At 43.7% G+C, this 27,681-nt stretch overlaps 1 protein-coding gene across 2 annotated transcripts in view; it reads left to right on the top strand.

The window, feature by feature from the left end:
* SLK (STE20 like kinase) overlaps positions 1-27,681 on the top strand; it is a 357,857-nt gene that overhangs the window by 157,990 nt on the left and 172,186 nt on the right. For both annotated transcript variants that reach the window (XM_078643720.1, XM_078643721.1), the window contains exons 7-9: positions 523-604; positions 16,127-16,258; positions 18,585-20,354. In XM_078643720.1, the coding sequence (XP_078499846.1) occupies positions 523-604; positions 16,127-16,258; positions 18,585-20,354 (1,984 nt within the window). The remainder of the gene's footprint in view (positions 1-522; positions 605-16,126; positions 16,259-18,584; positions 20,355-27,681) is intronic.

Below are 27,681 nucleotides of genomic sequence, written 5' to 3' on the forward strand. Positions count from 1 at the left end.
ACCTGCACATGGCGATTACTAGCCCACACCACCTCCATTAAGTAAGCCTCAGACTGCTCTGCAACGCTACCCTCTGAGATTCTGGCGCTACAATTGGTTGTTTGGTTCCCAGTGAAGGACAAATGTAGTCATGTTATTTGTGCAGACCTCACAGATGCTGCCTCGTTTTCCAACAGTATCTCTTTGGACATCTGCAATTCTTCTGTCTATCTTCTCTTCTGTGATGTCCATCTTTTTATCTAATTTATATATTAAGATGTAAATATTATCAGGCTATTTACTAAGCAGCAAAGCCTCTAAAACTAAGGAGTTAGGCTACTTTCTCTGAGAATTCGAACACATTGCAATATGTAAAGCCCCTGAGAAACCATAGAAAGTTAGTTCCCTACAGAAACGTAACTTGTTGATAGGATAATGTAGTGGATTTTATTTTACTAACCAACAAAACAGTGTCTTAACCGTGAACGTATTCGCTATATTTAGAGGTTCCATCATTGTCACACATTTCTGTAAATTTCACAGGTCAAACGATTTCAACGATTTTCTAAGAAAGTGTTTGGAAAAGAATTTAGATGTCCGATGGAATGCTTCTCAGCTCCTGCAGGTACGTGATGATTGGTAGTGCTTGTGCCTAGATCGTGTTGCCATTAATCATGCCCTATTTTTGCCTCTCAGTCACAGGTGGGACTATCCTTGATTCTGTGTCCTTAATAGAATTATTGGAACTTTTCTTCAAAGTAGCTAGGGCATTTATAGTTCTATGTCACTACCAAAGGCTCAGATTGTGCTTGTTTCAAGCTTACTTACCACCAAGGAAACCTTGTTTATTACTGGCTTAAAGTAAAGGATTTTTAAAGTGTATAGTGACAAGGAATCCGCCACCTTTAGAATGTCTTTTAAGCTTCCTCCTGCACAGGCCTTAGAGGCCACTGCTCTTTGGACCGAGTGTGTCCCTAACATGGAGGTATCAATGCCAGCTTCATTCATCCCCCAGCGGACTCATCTGTTAATCGTGGATAGATGAATGATAAGGTTTTTTCAATGCAATCAATAACTGACTGATACCTGCCGACCTGACATCTGCTGTTAATGCCTCGTAAGCTCTAACACACCTCACCACACACAACTTTGGGTGGTCTCAAAAGGATGAATAGTGCATCGTTCTAATACTGGTGTTGATGTTACACCAGATCATAAAGGTAATGCCCTCTCACATTAGAAACTTGTTTACACAAATCCAAGCATAGAAGCATTGTCAGCTTACCTGTAAGCTTGTTCCAGGATAGGGAGATATTATCCTGCAGGGATTCAAAAAGGCGCAAGACCAAATTGACATCCAAGAGCTCATGATATTTGCATTGCAGCAGATTAGTCAGCCTAATGTCTTCTAATAGTTACAAACTCCCCCACCAGAACTCTATGCCCTATTTCATAACTAGCGGAAATCGCCCCTGGACCAAATTGATTGTCCGGTCCGCCAGACTGCCAAAGACAACTCTGATAAACAGTGTTTTAATGTGGACTATATCTGCCCCCACTGTATCCAGATTCCGGGACAAATTCCAGTGGGACCATCTGCGTCAATCCAAGGCATATTGCTTAGAGGTGGAGTCCTCCTAAGCTTGTGATATGAGGTGTGAAGCCTCTCTCTAAAGGCCGGCAACGCCCCAGCATCCCTGACAATCTCCCATATCATAAGTGGAAGCGACCCATCCAGAATCAACTGGTGTAAGTTGCCCTCCAGGTCCAACAGTATGTTCGGACTCAGGGTGTGTAGGGTTGGAGAATCTGTAGTAAGTTCCAGAAGAACTAGAAACTAGGCTTGCTACCTCCAAACTGAATTACCCGGATCACAAACCTCTTCTGGGGCCTGACTCAGTCAACCTGGTGATCATAGTGGAAAATGCATTGCCCAGGATCCAGCTCAAGTCTTGTAGGAACTTCTGTTACCACAGTGTGGAGATAGGCCTATAATTGAAGATCAGCAGAAGCTAGTGGTCAAGTTGAGATGCAAACAAGTCCAACAGGTTGATATGCAACTCTCTTTCCTGCTCTGACCACGAGCCTCTGGTGATGATATCCCCGCAACAAGCCCCACCAGCCCGATCGGCTAGCGTTGGACTCAATACCCACATCTGCAACCAAACCGAAGATGGCCCTTTTGTTTCAGCCCATCCTGTGGACTAGTCACCATCGCTTTCTTGTCCTACAAGAACAACCTGACCAAGGCATTTCTCAGATGAGTTTCCTTAAATCTCTGAATGGCTCTTTGAAGAAGGGGTCCTGGGACGATCCATTGGATGAAAGCTGCCAAGAGCCTGAAAGTCCTGCCCAGATACACCGGGATATGCCCTCCTAAGAACTCCTTCCTTATTAGAGACAGGTTCTTCTGGGAATGTTTCCGAGCTTAGTCGACAAAGTCCCAGGACGCGCATCTATTGATAGGGAGTAAACTCTAATTTCTGCTCATTGATAAAGAAACCCAGAGTCTCTAAGAGTGACTGAGTTAAGGCAAGATTCTGAAGGAGCGCTGGTGAGTCCTGATGCAACAAAAGAATATCGTCCAGGTGTCTAATCTTCCTGATCCCCTTTGAGCGTAAAGGTTCTACCACTGGCCACATAACATTGGTGAAGCACCACCGTGCTTAAGAGAGACTGAACGGGAGTGCAGAAAACTCATACACCTGGTCTTTCCATGCAAACTGCAGAAATATGTGGGGAGGAGTAACGATTGGGATTGTGTAGTAGGCATTCTTGAAGTGTAGCCTCACCATCCAGTTGCCCGGCAAGAGAATATCTGTCAAAAGATGGAGACCCTCCATCTTGAGGTGGAAATACACCAGTCACTGATTGAATTCTCTCAGATTTTGCACTTGGCAAAGACTCTTGTTCTTTTTCTTGACAAGAAGCAAATTGCTGAGAAAACCCTTGAGATGTAGGTCTGTAGGAAGAAGGACCCCTTTGTCTAGAGAAAGTTTGTCTCCTTGGAGATCAGAAGCCTGTCTGCAACAGACAATGTCAGGCTTGGTCTTCTGGCTTGTATGAGGGGGGTTGTAGTCTAACCCCAAGACGGATTTCATTACCCAATCATCCCATGTTATCTCTTCCCAAATGTGAAGGAATCAAGCCAATCAAATCCCTACCTGTGGTTGGAAAGAATGGATTCTTACCTGAAACACCACCGGGGACCTTTGCCACTCAACAGAACCCTCCTCTGCCACCTCTTCCATGAGCATGGGTCATGAATAATCCCTATACCATCTCTGATCTTAGTAAGGATTTGGGGGTTGATGGCAAGCCTGCTTCCTCCAGGAGGCAGGCGAACAGTGATGTCGACCCCTCCAAAAACTCTTTTACTGAACACTTTCATCATGGATTGCTGGGCTTTGTCCACCGATGAAAAGATCCTAACAACTTTGCCCAGTTACGCTATGAACGGGTCCCCAAAAAGGCCTCCATCCACAACTGGGCCTTCCTCTGAAGTAGCCAGCTTCCCAAGCTTAAGGCCAATCTTAGTAAGAAGGAAACGTCTCCTCTCAGTACAGCGCACACAGCTAGCTTACCCGAGGAAACCTAGTGCTCTTTATGCCTGGCCTCATAGAACTTCCAGGGAGATAATCTTGCCAATATATTTGGCCTCTTCTGCCATGTCATGTGTGCCTAGCAACACACCCTGGCAGACTTTCCTGGAACGATCCATAAACTTATAAGGATCTTTTGTAAACCTTTTGGTCACCTTGCTATTAACTTCTGGTGTCAGTGCGACCTTCCAATCTAGGTATTTGTGTGGAAATTCTGCTCTAAGGTGGCTTTGTACCTCTTTGTCTGTAGTCTTTCTAATGCATGTACCCACATACTGGGCCATCTTTAGCTGCTGGAGTTGACTCCACAGAACCCGGGTCCCGCATGCTTTAGCCCCCCCAACAACACTCCTTCTAGGGGACCTCTCCAACCTGGGATGTGTTGGACCTCCCTCTGATCTCGGTGGTCCACTGAGCCTTGGCTTGTTATTAGATCAGGGTCACCATACTCTTTCCCAGTCATCATTGTCCTCACAGTGACGTAGCCCTTTGTTCTCGACTGGGGTAAACTCAGGCTGTTTGGTATCGCAGGTATCCACTAGGGCGTTGGCCTGGCATTTTAAGAACCCGAGTCTGAGGCTCTCAAAGACATCAGAAGGAGGCGAAGTACGAGTTTCGTGTTTGGCCCTTGCCCTCTTGAAGGGCTTTTGGTGTCTCTTGAGATGAGTGGTCTCCAGGCACCCAGGTCTTCCCCAAGAGGGGGGGTGGGGGGGGGGGGGGGTCATGCTACGCTAAGCCAGCAGCAAAAATTGCCTGCCAAGGGCTCTAAGGCCAGGGACATAGCCCTCTGAAGGGTGGCCCTCTACATACTCTTCATCCAGAGGGAAGGGAATTTGTCCCTCAGCCACCCCATTCAAACTCTCCTCACTCCTGGCTCCTGCCATTGATGATCAGGAGTGTAATATATGTTTATTCTGGCAAGGTGTGTTTTGAACGTGAGTAACGCCTGTATACACCCAAGTGGATTCAGTGGGTAAGAAATAGGTATCTGGGGCCTATCTGGAATCTCACCACCTAATAGTGATGTGCAAGACTCGTTAGTTTCTATAATAACAAAAGGACCCAACGCAGTAGTTTGTAGTCTTACAGTGAACTGCGATGCTGAATAAACCCCTGACACTTGGTGTGAAATTGATTGAAATCAATCAGAGGCCCCCATGGATTAGCACTTGCGCTACTGTTCTCTCCCGGAGACAATGGAGATCAAAGAGACACGAGCCTCTCTACCCTTGTAGCGTCTCAAGGGTGGAGGGCGGTAACGTCACATTGTGTTTCCTCGCCACAGTGCATCTGACCCAGGGAGGCAGCGCGCACAAGTCAAAAAGCCGCATTGAGGCCCCAACCATGCTCACTGAGCTTGAGTAAAAGAACAGCATGTGGTAGTACGAATTGGCTGCTGTGTCTGTGAATAAGAAAGCCAGTGTTGGAGGAAACCTGCCCGGTAGTTGCACAGCCAAAGCATGTCAGAGGAAACCTAAACAACTTTTACACGGCACAGTAAGAACCTAAAGAGAAAATAAAAATTGCCTTAAAGACGAGCTGGAAACACAAAATACTGTTACCAATAAACCTATCTGGCTGCTAAGCAGCGAAAAAAGAGGAAATGCTGTTCCTTGGACATGTTCTTATGTTATACTTGACTTAGCTGACGGGTCAACCTTTGGAACTTTTTGCTTGGACTAACGGGATTTGTAGTGCCTCTCATTTGTTTTAATGATTTTGCATATATGTTGGGCTGCTGAGCTAATAAAACAAAGTTAAAAGCTTAATCTCTGTCTCAGGTCCTGTTTTTTTGCTTCTTTGAAAACTGGAGCTATAGATACTGATACGCTGATAAAGATGGGGCCTCTAGAGCAGGATGCTAGGTGCTTTTGTTGGCATCCAGAACTGAAAAGGATGCAGCAATGTGTGACCCCCCAGAAACGTATGCACCTGAAGGCCTTAGTACTGGGTAAAACACTCTCTGTAACAACTCCAACCAATGTTTTATCCCACATATGCTCGGCGAGAATCTGAGAGTTTGTGTTAGCGGCACTGACCTGTACAGGACACCACCCACTGGTTATCTCGGTGCTTAGTGGAGGAAAAGACTTATTTTTGTGCATGAGCCCCTCTTTTTACTATCAGTCAGAATTTAGGGTGGGAGGCAAGATGGCGTCAGAGTGAGGAGGCACATCGATCCTGCTCTTGAGGACCTGAGAGATAGCCCAGATGGCTGAGTGCCTTTGATTGTTGAATCATTTCATATCCCTAAGAGGAAGACTACGACGGCCAGCTGCACATTCGGCGTTCGGGAGAAAGAAAAAAAAAACTCCTACAAAGGATTTGGTGGCTCGGTGATCAAGCGACGGATCGAGCGGCAGAGGTCGGTCCACTGGGTCACGACGACTGGGAGCTGGGAGCTGATGGGTGCAATATGCTGCGGGATGGAGAGGTGTTTTTTTTTTTACAGAGACAATGGTCCCTAAAACAACCAAGTAAATTCAATAAACATAGACTAAATAGTTCTATGTTAATGTCCAGCCGGACAGATTTATTCTATTGGATGAAAATTCGTATCAAAATTAAAAAAAAAATAAGTGGGACACCAGCCGGTGCCCGACTCAACACACTCCACCAAGGGGGGGGGACATACAACATAAATTTTGTAGGCAAAACAAAAGGCAGTCTGATTAGCATAAATTATATACAGACCATTCATAAAATACACATATGCACACAAGAATATCAATAGAATAGTGACATTTGCGTATATTGTCGACGACGTTTCGAACTTCAAATAATTAAGAGTTCATCTTCAGGACTATTGATCCGTTGCCTATTCTCAATGGCTAACATAAATACGCATGCCAATGGTACAGTTGTAAATTTGCACAAAATTAGACATACAATTACACATAAAAAAGAAGAAAATAGAACAAGATGTTAGAAAATGGCATGTAAGTTACTCACAGCATTATTTACATTAATGCAAAACACCTTAATAAAAGCAGCTTTTCATTGACTATATTGCAAGAGACTAATAGCACCAACCCATGCAACCCATCTGACATGGTTCACAACCTGGTCGCAAAAATTGGCAAGAATCTGAGCACTTTGAAATGACCTCATTGTCTAATAAGAGACTATCAACTAAGAGGCACTATGAAACCCGTGTTTAAGGTGAAACAACAACCCTTATAAAGTGACTAGCCCACATGCAAGAGAACTAGGGTCTTATTACGCTCTAACAGTATCTGGTATTCACGCACTGGATTTGTAATGATTATGGGCTGGCACTTACCAAGCCCGTCAAGCTGAAAACCCACGAATAGTTTAGGGTAACTTGGATTATCGAATTTAGTGTTGCCTGTTGAAAAATATAAGCGGCAACAACACCTGAAAGCGTAGACAGAGGGAAGGTGTGTAAGCATATAAGCAAGTAGTAGCCAATAGTTCACAGTCTTATAGTTGCAATCTCTTCACCTGACCGATTAGCACGGTCCTCGGTAGAAGTCCGTTAAAATTAGAACATAATCCTAAGGAGGCAACGAATGATAAACATAAATATCCACGGCCATGCAGCGTGAGTCAGCAATTTGTTAAGACGCTGCCCATATTGTGCTTACCGGTAGCGATGCAGGAAACGTCCACAATTGGGATTCGGTTTCCAGAAGGGGTCGTTGCCCTGGAATCAAGGGAATTACACATGAATACACCAATTGTGATGTAATCTAAATTGGCGAGCCGGCCGGCAAGGCAAACTAAAACTCACCCGGGCTTCAAAAGTAGCGGGTCCTCGATGGGGATCAGTTCTGCATTCAACTGAAAACGCGCTGGGAAATGAAAAGCCGCGCATGCTCACTTAATGTTAGGAACGGGCAAGCGGTATGTCGGAAGAATTTGTAGCGGCCATTTTGGAATGGTTTACTACGCTTAGATTGTTAATGATTCTTAGTGAACTACTAAGCATAATTTGTGTTAGTAAGATCAATTATTTATATAAACCAGTTAGTCACCCGGTAATTTCTATATTGTGTGTAATTATGAAGCAGACTGGTTTTAAAGTGCAACAAGCTAAAACAAGGTGCATAAATTATAAGTGCAATGTACTCCTTATATTACAGAGGAACTTGTCTGACGTATGCAGAAAGACATTTCTACCATTACCCAACATACATACAATCAAGGAGGCAAGAGGCGATCTTGCTCTCAATTCTCAATTAATGGAACAGACATTCAGTAGGCCAATGTTCATAACAGATCATACTGAAAAGGACTTCATAGCAATGAGGTCCAGTCCTCCAGCTTATTTAGTCCTTCATGTAGACTTCGTGTTTTCAAACTCCAATGTAGCTCCTCCTTATTCAAGAGTTGCTGAAGATTAGCACCTCGGGATGGAGAGGTGAGCACGCCGACTGATCGCGTGTGCAGTGAGCGGCAGTGTGTGGCAGCGTACAGCGAGGCTTCGAAGTGTGGATGTCTCCTCCACTTACCCCTTTGATGTCCCGATAGCCCGGCCCTGGTCCTCCGGTTCTACAAAAAATGCTGGCATATGCATATTAGGGTTGACTGAACAAGTTTCAAAGAAGAAACCAAATAAACTTATTCTGCACTGTGAGGCTGAGCTGCCTACCGTCCGCCGTCACTGATCGCTGTTTGTTTGCTCTGCTCCGTGTGTTCTACGGGAAAACTGTAGACGTCATCAGAGCCCTGCCAGCTGATTATTATCAAAGACAAAGTTACGCCTCCGGCTCTCAGCACTTAGGGAGCGTCAACAAATTATTGGGGGGGAAAAAAAAAGAAGTGGAGCTCTATTGCATAGGGCGCAGTGGAGAGATGCACTTTTGTCTTCCTTTGAAAGAAAGCACGACTGGTTATTTCTGCACAATCCAAATCATCCTAATAGATATCCTAAGAAGATCTGTGAGGGGGTATAAGCGCAAGGGGAAACCTTTCATTACAGTATCTAAGAGTAAACAAAAACAAAACAAGCAAAACAATCAAAACAAGCACAGACTGCTGCAAAAGGCATTACAAAGGGCTCTACAATCTAACCTTAAACTCAAGAGTCTTGTGGGAGTTTCTATGGCGGCAACTGCACTAATTGCTGAAAACTCTATACAAATAGTGCAGACAGCACAGAAAATGCCTGAAACAATTTCAAGTAAACCTATAAGCAAGGTGCTTTCAGAGGATGAGGTAAACGAACCTAGCGAGCCAAATGAGTCGACCAAAACAACCGTAAAACCAACAAAAAACATGCCGACAGCGGAACACGAAAACACCAGAAAACAACTGATTAGCCAACAATTAAAAAACAATGGCTCCACTAGAAGACCAGAAACCAGAGGATTGAGAGCACAAGAAGTGAAAGAGGCCAAAAGTGGTGAGGAAGGTATAGAGGGCACGACCGCTGGCAAGGTAAAATATCAAAACATGGAGAAAAGCAAAAGTCAAACTCAAACTCAAAGCAAAAATGCCCCGAAAAGCGACGTGAAGGAGAAGGGGAAGGAGAAGGAGAAGGGGAAGGGGAGAGATGGTGAAAGGGGGAACCAGAAGAAACAACTGCAACTAACTGAACGCAACGAAGGAGAGAAATCCGACGAACAAGCCGACGAGAACATTGATCTTTTGCTTAAAAAGGCTAAAAGAGTGCAAACTATTAAAAATTTGAAGGCTGCAGCAAAACTAACAGGGTTGCGCGATGAATTTCAGCCAAGGATATCTAACATATTTACGCCACTCTCAAAAGAAAATGAAACCCGGAAGGAAAGAGGCAAGGGAGATGACAGTTGTGGCACTCTCAATGATAATGGAAAATTAATAGATGTATTGATCAATAAGAGTTCTAGTGAAGGAATAAATCCAACTAGCACTAGTGAAGAAAAGGCGGAAATGGCTACAGATCTGATCGATCAAGAACGGGACTATGTGGATGCTAATGGACAAATTCAAGCTGGGGGTAAAGAAACGGAAGCTGTGGGCGAAGATTTGTCAGAGGAATCTGACTCCGAAATCTATGAAACTGGAGTCTCGATCACTAGCGAAACTGAAAGTGATATTGAAGCCACACGTGCGGCTAGCGAAGATGAAAATTCACCAACCGCTAATCTGGAAGTAACCGAGTTAAAGATCAATAATAACGAACCAGGTCAAGACTTAGCCTCTAAAAAAAAAATGGAGAAGAAGAAATCCAAATTTAGAAAACCATATAAACCACTAGATGATGAAACAACGGACCAGGGGAGCAACCAGGATCAAGCAAAGAGAAAATATAGACCCCTCCAAAAAAGTCCGACTCCTATACTGACAGGAGACACAGAACTTAAAAATCCCAAAATTGGGGCAGCTGAATCGAGTAAAAGTAAGAGAAAGCAACACCACCATGATATCGACAAATTAGGAGGCTCTCCAGAACCTTCATTAAGCGAGGTCCTGAAGACCATAAAGGATTTTCACTTGGATGTTAAAACAGATAGTCAAAGGAATCATGACGCGATTCAACAACTCCAAGGTGCTATCCAGAAGGTAGATAATACCTGTATGGAGATAGTGGATAGGATGGCCTCGGTGGAGAGCCGCACCGAAAATCTGGAAGCAGATGTCATCAAACTCCAGGTTAAAGCAAAATCTCAATCAGCTATTATCGAAGACTTAATGATAAAGGTGGAGGACCTTGAAAATCGGGGAAGAAGAAACAACCTTTGCTTCTTGGGAATCGCAGAAGGGCCAGAAGGAAAGGATGTCAAGGGCTATATTGTAAACCTTTTGAGGTCCTCCATGCCCGAACTATCAAAGTGGGAATTGGAACAAGAAGTACAACGTGCTCATCGCTTCCCTCTGACACTCCCCAAAAGCCCTATTAAAGAAAAACAGTACCCAAGAGCCATTCTGGTTTGTTTCGGAAACTTTCTTTTAAGAGAAGCAATTTACGACCTGGCTAGACCAACGAGCAGGAAGGAATTTCAAGGAAATAACTTCTTTGTCCGTCCAGATTTTGCACACGCAACGGTTGAACGCCGATGGAGGCTGAGACAACTTTTTGCCCCATTCGAGAAAATTGGAGCAACCGTTTTTTTGCTGAATCCAGCGCGCCTAAGAGTAATCTATAAAGGAAAGACAAAGAACTTCACAAGCGAGATCCTAGCTGAAGCTTATTTGCATGAACTCACTGAACTAAAAAAATAGAAGGGGAAATACTAAAGATAACCATCTAAAACGCTATAAGGCTATAAAAAATAAAAATAAAAAAAAAACCAAGGGAAAATAAAAATTCTCAGGCGATCAAGCAGGCGGTGATACTCGGATCACTCGATCGTCCATACCTGGGGCCCCTTGGTCCCAGGATGCCTCAGGGACTGGTTGGGGGGAGGAGGTGTGAGAGGGGAGGGGGGAGGGGAGGAGAGGGAAGGGAGGGTGAAGGGTGGGTGAGAAGAAAACAAAAAAAAATGGAAGGAATGGTGCAGAATAGGTAAAGGTCAACGGAGGCAAGCAAGGGAAATGATCTTTGAAAGGATTTTTGATACAGGTTGTAACACTCTCAGCGATGGCACGCATTAATATATGTACAATGAATGTGGGGGGATTAAACGATTGGAGAAAAAGGCAGAAATTAGCATATCTAGTTAAACATAACAGAATAGATCTTCTCTGCTTAAAAGATACCCACCTCCCTTGGTCTAAGAGAAATTTGCTTTGTATAAATGGATTTGAACTATTAGCCTGTACAACTCAAACATCAACAATCAGAGGGGTTGCCATTCTAGGAAGAAAAAGCTTAGGGAAATCTAAAAAGGTGAAAGTAGATAGTAATGGCAGATGGGTGATTATAGAGATGGAGTTGGGGCTAACTGTTTGTACGGTGTATGGTTCTAATGAGGACGATCCCGAAATTTACGATTTCCTAGAAATAGAGCTTGCAAGTTGGCCCTCTCCTCTAGTGTTTACGGGAGATTTAAATATCTGATCTGAATGGGGGATGGGTACATCGTATCAGGGAAGGAAACCTAGAGTCTTTAAAGCGGTTCAATCTATGTTAGCTTCTCATGGGCTTCAGGACCTATGGAGAGCTAAAGAACCTTCAAATCTAGGTTATACTTACTTTTCAAATCCAGCCCAGAGATATTCAAGATTGGACTACTTTTTTGTCTCTGCTTTGGAAAAAGTTAAGATAAGTAGACTCCCAAGGGTTATTTCAGATCACAACCCTTTGCTGCTGAACTACGATATGGGAGGGCTAGAACGGTCTAAAACAAACTGGACCTTTGAAAGAAGGCTGTTGGCAGATAGCAGATTCGTGGATCATTTGAATAAATGGGCTGGCGATTTTTTTGCGGCAAATAGATATAGTACATCCCGAAATGGGGTCTGGGAGGCTTTCAAAGCCGCTCAAAGAGGAGAATCAATTAGCTGTGCTGCCAGGCTTAGAAAGGAAGATAGAAGCGAAGTAGAGAGACTAATGGTCAAACTAGTTGAGGTGGAAGAACAACACATAAAGGATATCGCTACTGGCAGTAATACTGAGGCTAGTCAGAGAGTTCTGTTGGCAGTAAAAGCGGCACTGCAGAAGGAGGTTACACAGAAAGCAATAGGGGAGTACCAAGCTTCGAGGGCAAAGAGGTATGAAACGGGTGAGCAAGCTGGTAGAGCACTTGCACTCCGGATTAGACAGGAAAAAACAAAGAATGCGATCCCATGTATAGAAGAGGAAGGGATAACATACACAGAGATAAAAGATATCCTAGCGATATTTAAAAAATACTATCAGGAATTATATGAGAAAGTCCCTTTCAATAATGATCAGGAGGATAGGTGTATTGACAGAGGACCGTGTTTGGATGATACAACAAGAAAAGCACTCCATAAAGATATTACGTCTGAGGAAGTCTTATCTGCCCTGCGAGAATTAGCGCCAGGGAAAGCATCTGGTCCTGATGGTCTCCCCTCGGAGGTTTATAAAGCTATTGAAAAAGAGATCGCTCCTCTTTTAGTAGATCTTTTTAATGGGATATTGTATTCTGGGGTGGTCCCCGATTCATGGAAGGAAACTAACATTATAGTCTTCCATAAGAAAGGCAAACCAGCAGAGAAACCGGGGTCATATCAACCTATATCCTAAATAAATGCCGATACCAAGTTATATTCACGGATCTGGGCGAAGAGGTTGGGCAGGATCATAGGCGATCTTGTCTCTCCATGGCAACATGGTTTTGTTCCTGGGCGTGGTACGACAGATCACACATCTAGAGCAATAACTCTGTTTGATGCCCAGGAAGCTGTGGGGGGAGGGATGGCCATGATCCTGCTCGACACAGAAAAAGCTTTTGATCGGGTGGAGTGGAGCTTCCTCTGGAGCATTTTGGCCGGGAGGGGTTTTGGTCCAAATATTATTAGGGCTATTAAAGCTATGTATATAGACCCAGAAGCGACAATTACGGTAATGGGAGAGAAATCAGACAAGTTTAAGATAAGTAGAGGGACACGACAGGGTTGTCCCTGCTCCCCCATACTATTCGCTCTATACATTGATCCGTTCATTCAGAAGATTTTAGAGTGCCCTAGAATATCTCCTGTGAATTATAATAGTTATGAAAACAAGATCTTAGCCTACGCTGATGACTTGGCGGTTGTCACAACAGACCCGCAGCAGGCACTCCCAGAACTGGTACAGATGGCTAAACTTTTTGGTCAAGGTTCTGGATATCTTCTGAATGAATCCAAAACCCAGATAATCTGTTCTAGAAACATACCAAGACCCGACCCAAGGCATGTTGATTCTGCTTTATATTTAGGGGTTAAGATAGATGCCGGGTAAGATAGTGGAAGAGAATTACCTTCCCCTTATTAAATCCATAGAGCTAGAACTGAAAAGGATGGATGCCCTTCATCTTTCGCTGGTTGGGAGAGTAAATGTTGTAAAAATGGCGATGTTTCCAAGGGTGCTATATCTATTTAGAGCCATTCCCCTATATATTGAGGAGAAAATTCTGAAGCAATTAGAGTCTGTCTTTATCAAGTTTATATGGCAATACGGCAAGGTTAGACGTTCAACGACCCTTATGTCCCTTCCGTGGGAAAGGGGTGGGATGGCACTTCCGAACCTGAGATTGTATCACCGGACCTGTCTCCTAACCCAGATGCCAATCCTGTTTCAATGCGACACTGATGCGACTATTACAGACAACCAGGGTCCCCCTCCCATCTTCAATCTACTAATGGGGGAGAAAGCTACGGGATTACTGCTGACGGAACTGGAATATAGGTTCTATAGAAAGGCACGATTTAAGATCCTGCTAGGTGCATGGCAAGTATGGAAATCAATTCTAAAAAAAATTCATATCCCTAAAGTCAACCCTTCTCTCCCTTTGGTTAATTCTAGCCTTTTTCCTCACTTAAGCAATGACAGGATCCTACGAGTCTGGAGGAACTTAGGGGTTAAGACTATTGGAGACCTAATGGTAGGAGATAGGATAAGCGGGTTTGAGGACATGCAAAGGAGATATGGCCTCCCCTCAAATCAATGGCTTATATATGGGCAAATCTCCAGTATCTTACAGGCTTGTAGACCAAAGCTCAAACCCCTCGCAGACTTTCCTGTGGTTGAGGGTATGAGAAGAAGGTGTAGGAAGATAAAAGATATTTACAACATGCTGGTGTCCAGATTACAGGACGATGTAGGAAAAGTAGAAAGTGATTGGGCAACTAAATTGGGAAACCCGGATGTAGATTTGGACCTAGCATTAAGCTTGAATAAAAAGATTTTTCGTGCGTCCAACTTACGAGCACAACATTTTAAAACAGTCTTTAATCTGTACCATACTCCGGCTAAATTATTTGCTTGGGGTGTTAGGAATGATGATTGCTGCCCGAGATGCAATAAGAGAGAATTTGACCTACTACATATGTTCTTTACTTGTGAACGATTGACCCCCGCCTTGGATGGAATAACAAAATTCTGGGAGGGGCTGCTAGGTCATAAGATCGATCTATCCCCAACACTAATGTTATTTGGCTCAGATTCTAAATTGGTTTTAACAGATGACGAGGCTGCTTTGGTTTTTATGTCGGTCGCCGTGCTTAGAATCATTATTTCGGCCGGTTGGAAGGATGTAACAGCCCCGTCTTTTCAGATGTGGATGTCCAGATTCTTGGCCATTTACAATATTGAGTCTGGCCTCTATGAATTTAAAGGTGTTAAAAAATGAGAAATGGGAAGACGATTATGGGCCCCGGTTAAGAAATGGATGGACGATAGAATAAGAATTTGAAATGTACTGTATTGCTATATTTATTGACAGATCTTTATATAATTTTTTACCCCCATATAAAATATTGTGTTTTTTAATTGTTCATATATGTATCAGATGTTCTTAAACTTTGCTTATGGTTATGTACTTATGTATTTCCTTATTGCACCATGAACTCCAATAAAAAGAAAAAAAAAGAAAAAACAGAATTTAGGGTGTTCTACAATCTCATTGAGGTTTTCAATGTTGTCCCGGCAAAATATTGACTTCAGAATTAATATTACTGCAAGGCATGACACTGTGCTAATCCTATGCCTAAAATCTCTGCCAGAAAAACAGACACTTGAGGTCTTGAGATGAGCAGATTCAGTGTCGGTGGTGATGTAGAGTGCTCCATATAAAGAAGCTGCTCTCCACCTAAACTTGGGAACTACCCAGACTTTCCTGCTTCCTTTGTTGCCTATCTATCCATCTATCTCTATCTATCCAAATAAGCAAGACCGATATAACTATCACCAAGTATGAAAATGAAAGGGGGTTATTGAGGAAGAAAGAAAGGCTTAGTTTAATGCTGGATCTCTTACCACTCAGCAGGTGAGTCACTTTACGTTTTAGGAAAACATGAATGCATTAAATAAATAGGGAAAAGATTTACAGATAACCAGCCTCATTGTGACAGTCAGTCTAAATGCAGTCCTTCTCTGGTGCTGCTCCATCTTTAAATGTTTTTACCAAACACCTTGGATGTCTTGAAGACCTTGTTAAATTCTGCAAAAAAAACGTACATTCTCACTGTTTAAATTGTATATTCACCCTTAACCCTCTTTCCTTATTCCCCTTTTCCTCCCCACTGTTCTCTTCCTCTGCTTAACTCATCCCAAAACACCATCTTTTCCTTATCCAACCCCTCTTCCTGACTTCCTTTGCTCCTGTCTTCATCCTTAAACATAACACCCACTCCTCTTGAATGTTTCTACTCTTCCGTTGATTATGAATTTACCATAACCCACTGCAGAGGGCTATACCTGTTGTTAAACGCACTAAACCGGAGGCGAGGGCCTGTAACAACATGCTACTTGAATAAATAGGTCTCCTATCTTTTTAGGATTTCTTTGTATCTGAAATACACTTAATGACCCAATGGGAGAGCATTTAAATACACGTGTATGTAAATCGCTGCGCCTTACCCTTTTTTATTCTTATTTTGTAGAGTCTAGAATATTCTAATCTTCCACAGATGAAATGTCAACACTGGCTGGAATTGGAACATGTGTTGATTTTTATAACGTGCACGTTTTTGTGTTTTTACACACACAGCATCCATTTGTTACATCTGTTCATTCAAATAAACCGGTGAGAGAGCTGATTGCAGAAGCCAAGGCAGAAGTTTTGATGGAAGTTGAGGATTCTAAAGAGGAGGAAGAAGAGGACGATACCGAAAACTCTTTGGTTTGTAAATATATATATATTAAGTTATCTAAAAGCCTGTCATTTTGTGAAGCAATTAAGTTTTGGTTGAACAGGATGCACTGTATTTTTTAGCTCTGACAAAACACTGAGCGCCAGATTCATAAACACATTTATGGCCTTAAACCCAGGTGTACATTCGTAAATGGCACCATATACGCTTGCCTTGAATTCAAAAAGGGTTTCCTGACAGGCATAAATTGCTTCTGTACTGCTTATTTCACTGAGAAGAAATATGCAGTAGTAACTCCTATGAGATGGATGTGTGTAGATTAAGGCGTGGTTTGCCTTGAAAGTTTGAGGACACCCACACATTTGTGAGTTTGACATTCACATACTCGAATTCGAATCCTTCCAAACCTGTAAATGGTTTCCCTATGGAGAAAAAATGTTGTGCATTTGCACATCGGGCTGAATTCACCCAATGCAGAGTTGTGCACGAGTGACACTTATGTCTTGTGAATATCGCAGCTGTCAAATGCCTTTCTCAATAGTTACACCTACAGTACTGTGACTGGCACATTCTGCCAGGCTTAATACTGGGATCATTTGTCAATTGCAGAAAATTGTACTTGGGACCCAGTGTACTACTTTTTTTGTGAATCGGCCTAAAACATGTAAAATGTTGTTTTCACTTCAAATAGAACTTTGGGCCTGATTTAGATCTTGACTGATGGGTGGCTCTGTCACAACGGTGACGGATATGTTGTCCACCGAAGTATAATTCCCATTATATCCTATGGGATTTATATTTCGGCAGACAGGATATCGGTCACCGAGTAACCCGTCTGCCAAGACCTATATCAGGCCCTTTGTTTCCTCATTAGTGTCCATACTTGTAAAGAAGGGAAAAACCAGGAACAGGGAATCGTCTTTGACATATATGCCCACTAAAATAAAAATGCATTAATTATAAAATGAGTTCCTAATTTAAGAATATATTGGAATAAATGTGTTTGTTTTTAAGCAGATGTTTTGTTTGCATTCATTAAAGAAGGTATTTCATGCAGAGAAGTAATTTTGCTACTGCATTTTAAATTGTTTGCCTATTTACTACATTGACCTGTTACTGTTAAAAACATTGTCACATTAACAGTGTACTCTAGTAGCTTAGTATATCTAACTTTCTTTCATTCACTGACTAATACTTCTAATTAAACTATTCTTCCTGCAGTCTTCGATTTTCACACTTTAGTTGTTTCCTTCCAAGAGGAAAGAAATCTTGAGTTTTAATACGTTTACTGCCCTACTCTTGCATTAACTTGTATGCGGGCAAGCAAGTTAGAGACATTTTGTTCCACTACAAATACATGCAATCCAATCACTTAAAATATAACCCAGATAAAACTAAGATCATGCTGCTTGGTGAGTCCAATTCCTTTGGCCCTGCTATATGGTGGTCCAATTCTACACCCCCTCCACCTGCCACGGCTGAGGTTGTAAAAAACCTAGGAGTAGAAGTGGATGCCTTTCTGTCTTTCCTCCCACAAGCTTTTGCAGTGGCGGGAAAGTGTTTTAAAATCACTGAAAATCATTTTTTAGTATCTCCCACTAGCTGCAAAAAAGACAGTGGCCTTCGCTCTGAAAATGTTCCGTTTGGACTATTGTAATAGTTTGTACGCAGACTCCTCCAAGCAAACTATTCAAAAGCTGCAAGTGGTACAACATGCTGCTTCTAGACTTGTTTTGAAACTCCCTTGACGATCTACGGCCTTTGCAGCACTTTAAAGCTCTACACTGGCTGCCACTGCATAAAAGGGTCCTTTTCAAAATTCTCTTATTCACGTTCAGAGCCTCTAGAGCACTGGGGCCAAAATATCAAATTTCCAGATTTACCCACTACATTACTAAACTGACTCTGAGGTCTTCACATGCCAGTCCTTTGATGCCCCCTACTTTCAGACACAAAACTCGAGGAGGTTAATCGTCTGCATTTCGGGGCTCAAAGGCCTGGAAGCAACTTCCTGGTATTTTGCGATTCATTGTATCAGAAGACATCTTAAACCGCTTAAGATCCGTCTCTTTGCTGTCTCCTTGCTTCTCCGATTCTTTAATATACACCCCCTTCTCGTAATTTTGTGTTATGAAGTCATTCTTATTGCCGCTTAGCACCAGGATGCTTCTTTTGGAGTGGCAGTGTGCTCTACAAGCACACTATGCATTCATTCATCAATGAAGTAACCTATCATTTTCTCTGTAATGTGGGTATTGTTATATGTCTCTGTTTTTGTGAGCTGTGAAATGTAATTGTATGTTAGTTCTTTATTTAGTCTCTAAAAACATGTTCCTCTTCAATATTTTTCTGCAGCCAATTCCTGCAAACAAGCGCGCTTCCTCAGATCTCAGTCTTGCAAGTTCTGAAGAAGATAAATTGTCCCAAAATGCTTCAACTCTTGAATCTGTGACAGAGAAAATTGAAGGCAAAGGTGCAGTGGAACGATTTAGAAACCTGCCTTCTGATGATGACATGACTGCTAGTCAACCAAAGAAGATTAAAGTTGAGAAAAAGAATGAACCCTGTGAGATAAATGGCACAGTAGTAATTCAGAATGGCTCGGTGATAATGAACAGTGTGGATGAAAATAAAGAGAAAGTACCACAAAAAGAGGTGCAGGTAAAGAAAGACCCGGGATCACAGTTAGAACATTTTGATAGACCAGAAGAAAAAAACGTTGTGCATGCTGCACATTCTATCAGTGACAATGCAAAAACAGATTTAAAGCCTGAAGAAAATAAGTATGTATGTTCTGAATCTATTACAAATGAAAACATAAATTCAAAACCAGAAGAAAATAAAGATGTGTGTATAACACCTGTTATAACTGAGGATATGGAAACTAGTTTAAAATCACACGAACATAATGATATTAGTACTGCATCTTTGATAAACGAGGATATGAATACCAATTTAAAACCAGAGGGGAAGGAGAATGTGTGTGTTGCACCCATAATACATGAGGAAACAAAAGCCGATGAAAAAATGGAAAACAATTCCGAAATTAAAAACCTTGACAATTTAAAAACTCCATCTGAAAATCAGGCAATACCTCTTCACGTTGAGGTCATTCCCATTATACCTGCTGACGTAATTTCCCAGGAAACTGGAGAAAGTGAGGGACAAACAGGAGGTCTGCCAAACAGAACAGCAGATCTGCCAAACACAGAAAATTGTGAAGGCAAAGCCGAAATTCAAGAAGAAAAAGCAGAAGAGAGAATAGACATTCAGAATACCGTGGATAAAACAGTAGAAGCCCTTGAAAATAAGAAAGAAAATGAGACCCCTGAGGAAGAAACGGCTCTCATGAAAGAGAATGATGACAAATGTACGTCACATGCTGAATCTTGTCAGGTAGCTGAGACTCTGGTCAGGGAAGAGGAGGTGCCCCCTGGAGATGGAAAGAACGGTACTGCGACTGAGCCTGAGCTCATAAAACCAGACGGTGAGGCTGCCCTCTCAACAGTTTTCCCTGAGAAAAAAACATTGGATGATCCTACCACAGTTCTTGAGATACAGCAAAATGTATGCCCTAATGAGGATGTGCAAGTGTTTGGGAACACTACACCTCATACTGAGGATCTTACTACAGATACAAAATCAGTGGAGATTCCTTCTAAAACTGTTGAGCCTGCCAGCACAGAGATCTCCCCAGGGCAAACCGGACTCGAAGTGCCTAAAGCTGAGGATCTAGCAGAAGGTGGAGGTGCACATAAGCCAACAACCATCATTGTTCCTGAAGATGTAACATCTCCCTCGGATAAGCTCTCTGTTATGACGGACCTGTCTAGTGTGGTACCTACTATCAACGTCCACTCTGAGGAGACTCTTGTGAAAGGGGAATCTGCCCAGGCCGTGGATAAAATCACACCACCATTAAAACCTGAAAATCAAGAGGAAAATGGTATAATATCTTCCCCCACATTGGGTAAAATCTCACTGCAGTCAGAAACTCAAAGTCAAAAGGAAAATGACACAGATTCCGGAACAGGTTCCACAACAGATAACAGCAGCATTGACCTGAACTTGTCCATCTCAAGTTTCCTCAACAAAAGCAAAGAATCAGGATCTATGTCTTTGCAAGTAAGTGCATGTAGTCTGTTACTGTATAGGTTTTATCATCAGTCATAAAATTTCACATTTTGAAATGTTGTCATGTTTCCAAATGTAAAGTTGACTCACAATATTAAGTTTGCTAACACATACGTGACTACATAAATAAGTAGGTTCGGCCAGATTCAGTTTTAGGCTATTATTTTGAGACCAGTCCCATTAGGTTGGTCACTAAAAGCATTATGTATGGCTGTATATGAAAATAACTTAGTTGGGTTTTGTTCAGGTCATGATATCAAGTCTTCATCACAGTTCAGCATTATGAGTCCTATTTATAAGGAGTCTTCCCTTCAGTGATATCCGGTAGCTCTTTCATTCCGTTGATTATTTGGATTTCATATTTTTGAATACTAGTCCCTGTTTTGAATGGATCCTTTCTGTAATAATTTTACATTTCACTATGGACTCCGTGCCACAGAGCAATCATCTCATACAGTTGCTGAACTTGGTCTCAACTGACATAGTCTTGTGTTTAATTTCTCAATGTTTGTTTAGTGTGTTTTCTATACCTAATAAGTTTTTCATTTATACTAGTATTTTATGCCAGATCTGTATATTAAAAGAAAGCAAATCATCAGTGTGAGGGTGATTCTCTATGACCTTACCAATCTGTAGCTAATGACACAAGAATGACATCTAATAGAAGTGTTTCTGTTACATTTTCATTTTTCGCAATGATGGCTTCATTTCATTGCATGTTTTGTCGAACTTCGAGTTAAATCTGCTATGACCTCAGCAGAAATCTCATCCTGTACATGTTCCAGCAGAGCTGATCCAAACTCATTCTGATTCAGACAAAACCCTACCACTACCTACAAGTTACCATCAACCACTCCACAGTCTTTTTCAGATGTGATTCAGAACATAGCCATTATGACCTGGGTAATGACATTGGAGCCTATGGACCTACAGGAGGCCAGAGATCAGGACATCTCTCTTGACATTTGGTTGAGTTACCCCCACCCAGCCCAAAGCCCCATCTCCTCTGTGCTCCTTAACAGAAAAATCAGCCTCTTTCACTGTAGTCATCCAGCGTGAAGACAAAGTTCAGTTCTTAAAAATGTCAAATCAAGCGCACACAACAATTGCAATGATATGGGTAAGGAGATAAAATGTTCTCCAAGGATAAGATCACACACTAGTGTTCATTTTCATTCTTGTTTTTTTTATTTGGTGTATGGATGTTTCTCCTGTTCAGAGGAGATCCATATAAAAAGAAACCAGCCGACACGTGTTTCGTCAGTAAGGGTGTTAACCCAATGACTCTTCAGGGCTGCACTAGTATAAAAGGTCGTGTTCTCGGGGGAACGGTGATAATTCCAAACCGCTCCTGTTCGGGTTCACAAGGTCGAAGTGTGCACGGGTCTGCACAAGAAACCAAGTTAATGGACCACAAGTGTAGGTCGACAAAGGCGGGTAATGCCTGTTGTCACTATTAAAGCGGCGTTTACGCCGTATTTGTTGAAATGAAGGGTATTCGCCGGATACGGGAAACACGTTCAGTTCTTGATTTGCAGCTACCACCTATTTAGGTCAAAGCCACCATAGTAACCGAGGAGCTACACCCTGAGCAGACCTCCAGAGAACACCTTCTCCCATTCAGTGAAGGTCTGATTGACACGCTGATAGGCACTTGGGCCAAACCGTGCTATTGCCCACCGGTAAATAGGAAATTGGTGAGATGCCACAGACCTGCCCCAGGTGACCCTCCCTTCCTTACACAGCATCCTACGCCCAAGAGCCTTGTGGTGCAGACCTCTGCCAGTAGGTTGAACCCAAACTTATTCCCTACAGCGCCTCCTGATAGGGAGTAGAAATATATGAACACATTTGGAAAACAGATGTTTTCCTCATCCAAGCTGGCCTTTCGTTCAGAGTGTCAGCTGCCTTCTTGGACAATAGTCTCATACACTGTGTGACATGGTCAGGGAGATTTTGCTGGCAGTCCCGATGAGTTTCGCTCTAACCTGTGGCAGATCATCCAGGATGGCCAAAATGCAGAAGGTATGTTATCCGCTCTTGACCAGTTACGCTTGAATACTTAGGCTATGCAGTTTGTACCAGTGCAGTGCTTCATCCATAAGTGTTTCGAGTGACACCCAAGTGTCATTGATGGATATGCCATTTAACTACACCCGTATCTTCAGAGATCAGGCAGACTTGGTTTTAGAGCCCCTTAAAGAAATAAGGGCCACAGCCTGACCCCTAAGCCTTTTGTCGTGGATCCTTGGGGGTCAAGACGATGCTCACTGGAGTCCACCTCCTGGCACCACCAATTCAGTGTGCCATAATTTTGATAATAACTCTTCACCTCCGTATAAAGGTAGTAATTAAGTCTTGTTTCTCTGCCATTACCTGAAAATGTACTCACTTCTTTTATTCATAGTTATCAGGAGATAGTGAATCCTTTCAGAATGCTGTACATGTAACGGAAACCATGTATAAACACTGTACATATTTTCTTCAAGAAATAACTTAATAAAAAAGAATAACAGCAAATCTTAAGGGGTTTATTGGTTCTTGTAAAGCTTGGCTGTGTTTTCTTGGATAGTTATGTTTTATGTTCAATAGGGTTCTTTCTAGTTCAGTATAAACCAGTTTCGAAATTACCTCATGTCATGATAATTTGAACATCAGTATAGTTTGTTTTTAAACAGTTTAGTTTCCTCAATTTCTTTCTAGTAGCTTTTCTTTCTTTGTTTGTCCCTGTAACAGTCTGATTTATATAAAAAATGTCATCCCACTCACTATTCAGTTTTTTTTTTATATTTTAATTCCTAGTTCACCAATTATCACAAAGAATTTTCCTATCTCTTTCCTGAAACATGATCCTTTCTTTACATGTTCTCAAATTGCAAGAACTGTGGCCCACTTCAATCAACTTCTCGACAATAGGAAGAATCTCAAAGTACTGGTGCAGATTGCCTATCCTGTCTTCTATCCTGTCCGGGGACGACACTTTTTTATGGAATTGGAAACAGAACGACTTGTTTGTACTTACCATCTGACCCAGGGGTCTCGATGTGCAGCGGCTCCGGAGTTGTGGCCTCTGCGAGCTCGGGGCCTCCGCGAGACTTAGACCGGGACCTAGCCGGTGGGATCCGTCGGCTCTCGACCCCGGCCGAGAGCGAGAACCAGTGATGGGAGCCGTTGTGCGAAGATCCCGGCGATCCTGATCCGGGCCTGACCTGGTGGCCGCGCGGCCGATGTGGGTGAGAAGCCCCAGGACCTGATTCTGTGAAGGGGTCTCCCCCCGCCGCTGCTTTGTCCGGCGGCCCTGGTCCTCGGTGCCCGGACTCCGCTTATTTGGGGCGCCGGTGCTGGCGGAGACCCGTATTGGGCGAAAACATCCTTTTGGCATCTGGCCGCCCTTGCTGGGACCCCCGGAGCTTGTAAAGTCCTACATTTTCAAACTGTTTTTCCGGGGGTCTTGGTAGGCGGCGACTGGGCTGATTCACGAAATGGCGGCCGGCCCTCTTGAACAAGAATCACCCGGTGGCAGCGGGCGCGTGTTGCCGAATTGTGCGGGGATTGGATCCGGTGGGCGTGAGCCTACGGTCAGAGATATCCTGGAAGCCCTGAGATCCCTGCACGTATCCTTGGCCCCGGGCGTCTCGGTGGGTCCGCCACGATCTGCCGCCATTTTGGGAGGCCGTTTCTTCTTATCGCCCTCCTGTTTCACTGACTCCATTGCCTCACCCCCCTCGATTGCCTTGAGTGTTTCCACCGCTGATCGAAGATCGTGTAGTGTGCCGGTGACTTTGGGGCGCCCTGTTTTTTGAGGTTCGGGCCCCGGGGACTTGGACGCTGTGCCGCGGCCCTGTTCGACATTACTGTCTGGAACTACTGGTGGACTGCATCCTGTGCCTGCTCCGATGACTTTGCCTGTGTCGATACTAGAAACCACCCCGCCCGCTCCAGTGGTGAAACTGAACTCCTGTTTTTCATTACTCGTACTGCGATTGTTGATGCATCTACACTTTCTGTTTGGACTTCTGCTCCCTTTCGGACCTATCTACCCCCCATGTAGTTATGCTAGTTACCATTCTACTCGATTACATGCTGATCTCGTATTTAGTACCTGGTTTTACATTGACATGTGGTGGGTGGGGTTTGTCGCTCGAAAGGGTTGGGGGTAATATGTACGACTCCTGTTGGATTTCTGGTATACGACTTGGTAGCACGATTGTTTCTAACCATGTAAAGGTGGAGGGTCCCCTTCTCGTTCTGTTTTGTGACGTAGGTTGGGGTGTCGTCCTGGTCTGTTATTGGCGGTGCTTGTCTGGTAGGGCGGAGGGCGGCGGCTGACCATTCTGATTATTGTTATCCTGCTCCTCCCTCCTGTATTCTTCTTTCCGCTTTTGTTCCCCCCTTTTTTCTGGTTCTTCCTTCTTTCTTTCTTCTTGCTATATTTCGGGTTCTGGTTTAGGGCGACAGGCACGCTGTTTGAAGGGTAGGCCATAGCCTTCTACAGGGGTGCAGGGTGGGATGGGTGGGTTGGGTGCTACTTTTTGTTTGTTTTCAAGTTCTATGGCCCTTTTGTATCTCTTTTTCGTGATGCCGCGTCTGTCCTGACCTCCTGTGGGGTGTTTCGGGTGGGGTGTGTGGCGCCGTTAATTCTCCTGCTGTGTCTAGGCTGCCTTTCTCTTCGATCGCCATACCCTCACTTGTGCTACTACTCCTGTTGTCTCCTACTTTCCCGCCACGGGGGGCCTGTGTCGGCGTGTCATCTTCCTTTCGTTTTTCTATTTCCTTCCCTCCCCTTTTTTCATCGTTTTTCTTGTCCTCCCTCCCCTTTCCTTTCCCTTCCTTTCCCCCTCCCCTTTTCGTCCCCTTCCCTTTTCCTCCCCGTTTCCTAGAGGTTATCATGACGGGCTGGGTTTGATGCACTGTTTTTCCGATCCCTCTGTTTTGGCTTGGTTGTGTTTTGGGTGGCGGGCATGTTACGAGGATGATGCTCTGGGGCCGAGTATGTCTCACATATCCTGATTTTCTCGAATGCATTGTTTTGTACCCCCTGTACTGCATCTCCATGCCCCCTTATAACTGTTGAGGTTGGTTACGAGATATCGGATGTCTCTATATTGAAAGTGAGCCTGTCATGCGCCTTTTTCCCCATATTATAAAATTAAGCCTATTTACTCCTGTGTCCTAGCCCTTTGATTCTTACGTTTCTTCTCCCCTTCTACGATTGTACGGCCTCTGCTCTGTGCTGACTGATTCTGTAATGTTTGTCTTGAGACCTTTGCTTGCTTTGCACATTGCGGCCGGCCGGCTTGGTTGTAGGCCTTGACTTGTCTCTCCTTTTGATGTTAATAAAGGCTTTCAAAAAAATATATATATAAAGTACTGGTGCAGGTGCTCCCTTAAAGGAATACACATTTAATAAATAATATTCTGACTAATCCAGCAAAACCTGAGACTGAAAGCAATCTCCAGACCAGCTACTCTCCAATACCGGTTCTACTGAGTGCTTGTCTTTGGGCAGGACGCAGTTTGTATGTGGGACCTACCCAACATGGTTGCTGTAGGTATCATAGGATATGTAGCCCCTTTGTAACAGTTGGTGTAGAGCTCCTTAAAATGTATTCTTGTGCCTTAATCGTAATTGATAATGGTGGCAAGCCCACCACAATCTTTGCGGCACAATATGCGCTCTGCCAAGGTGTCTTGCTAATCTTGTATTCCTAGGGCCAGTACGTGTAGCCCCTGGAAAATGGGCATCTCGTATAGCACCCTTGTCTCTAATGCCACATGTTGCTCCTTTCATGGAGATGGCACAAGATATTAATGTTTTCATTGTGATGACAGTGGCGGTGATCTGCCAGTGTATAACACCTTTCTACGCCAGTACTGGCAGTAGCCACAGGAACTTCATCCCTTTCAAGGCAACGGATGGCTTTAAAGGCAAACTTAATGCAAAAGGCCACCGCCTCAGTAGCCGACCCTCCTGTCCTTTCAGGGTTGAAGTTATGTTATGTTATGTTATAAATACTTATATAGCGCTCAGCTGCCCCATCGAAGAGGCGTCCCTGCGCTTACAGCAGCAACAAGAAAAGCATACTACAGGGAGACCCAGTAAGACATATTCCCATGAGATATTATTTTTTTAAGGGAAAGAGATGGGTCTTAATTGCCTTCCTGAAGGTCAGCAGGTCATCTCGTTCTCGTATGTGGGTTGGTAATGAATTCCACAATTTTGCTGCCAGATAGCAGAAGGAGCGACCACCCGCTCTGCAGCGTTTTATCCGAGGCACCGTGACCAAGTGCTGCCCCGTAGAGCGTAGTGCACGAGAGGGGACGTATGGAATCAGCAGGTTATCAAGCATTTTAGGCGTGGCCAATTTCAGAATTTAAAGGACAGGCAGAGCGCTTTAACTGAATCCTTTGTGCCATAGGGAGCCAGTGGAGCCTCCAGATGGTATTGGCAGCAGAGCAGAACTGTGGAAGGCCAACTAAGGCCCTGGCAGCTGCGTTCTGGATACGCTGCATCCGAATGATCTCTGCTTGATTAGCCCCTAAAAGCAGAGAGCTAGCGTAGTCCAAACGAGAGAGGATAGTAGGCTGAATTATCAGCTGTCGAGTGGATGCGTCAAAGAATTTAAAGATAGGTTTAATAAATACCTTGTAGAATGTCGAAACAAGTGGCAGCGTTTTTTTTTGTGTGGTAGCGGAAACTAAGGGAGGAGTCTATCCACACCCCCAAGTTTTTAACCTCATTTCTAGGTTCGGGAGCCTTACCTAAAGCAGAAGGCCACCACTGGTCACCCCATAAATCAGTGATCTTACAGACTATCAAGACTTCAGTTTTTTTGCATTCAATTGCAAATAATTTGATGTCATCCAGTCTGCCACGGCAGCAAGTCCGTTTTTAAACTTGGAAACGTTCAAACTCGAGCCATCCGAGAGAGCAGCCACCAACTGCGTGTTGTCCGCATATGAGACCATGGTGAGGCCCCATTTTCTGGCGACAGCAGCTAGTGGCCGAACATAGAGATTGAACAAAGTGGGGCTCAAAGCTGAGCCCTGAGGAACGCCCTGTTCAATCGGATGAGCTTGGGATAGGAACGGGGGACTGGACACGCAAAAGGATCTTCCTGTCAGAAAGGACCTGAACCAATCAAGGGCCAGATCTGAGATCCCTACCTCCTCCAGTCGACGGAGCAGAACCTCATGCGAGACCGTGTCAAAGGCGGCACTGAGATCTAATAAAATCAGCTCCGCCGTTTGACCAGAGTCATGAATGGTCCGCAGGTGTTCCGCCATAGCAAGGAGAGCAGTCTCTGTGCTATGGCCG

This window comes from Lissotriton helveticus, chromosome 5_1 (assembly GCF_964261635.1).
Source record: "Lissotriton helveticus chromosome 5_1, aLisHel1.1, whole genome shotgun sequence".
Taxonomy (NCBI): Eukaryota; Metazoa; Chordata; class Amphibia; order Caudata; family Salamandridae; genus Lissotriton; species Lissotriton helveticus.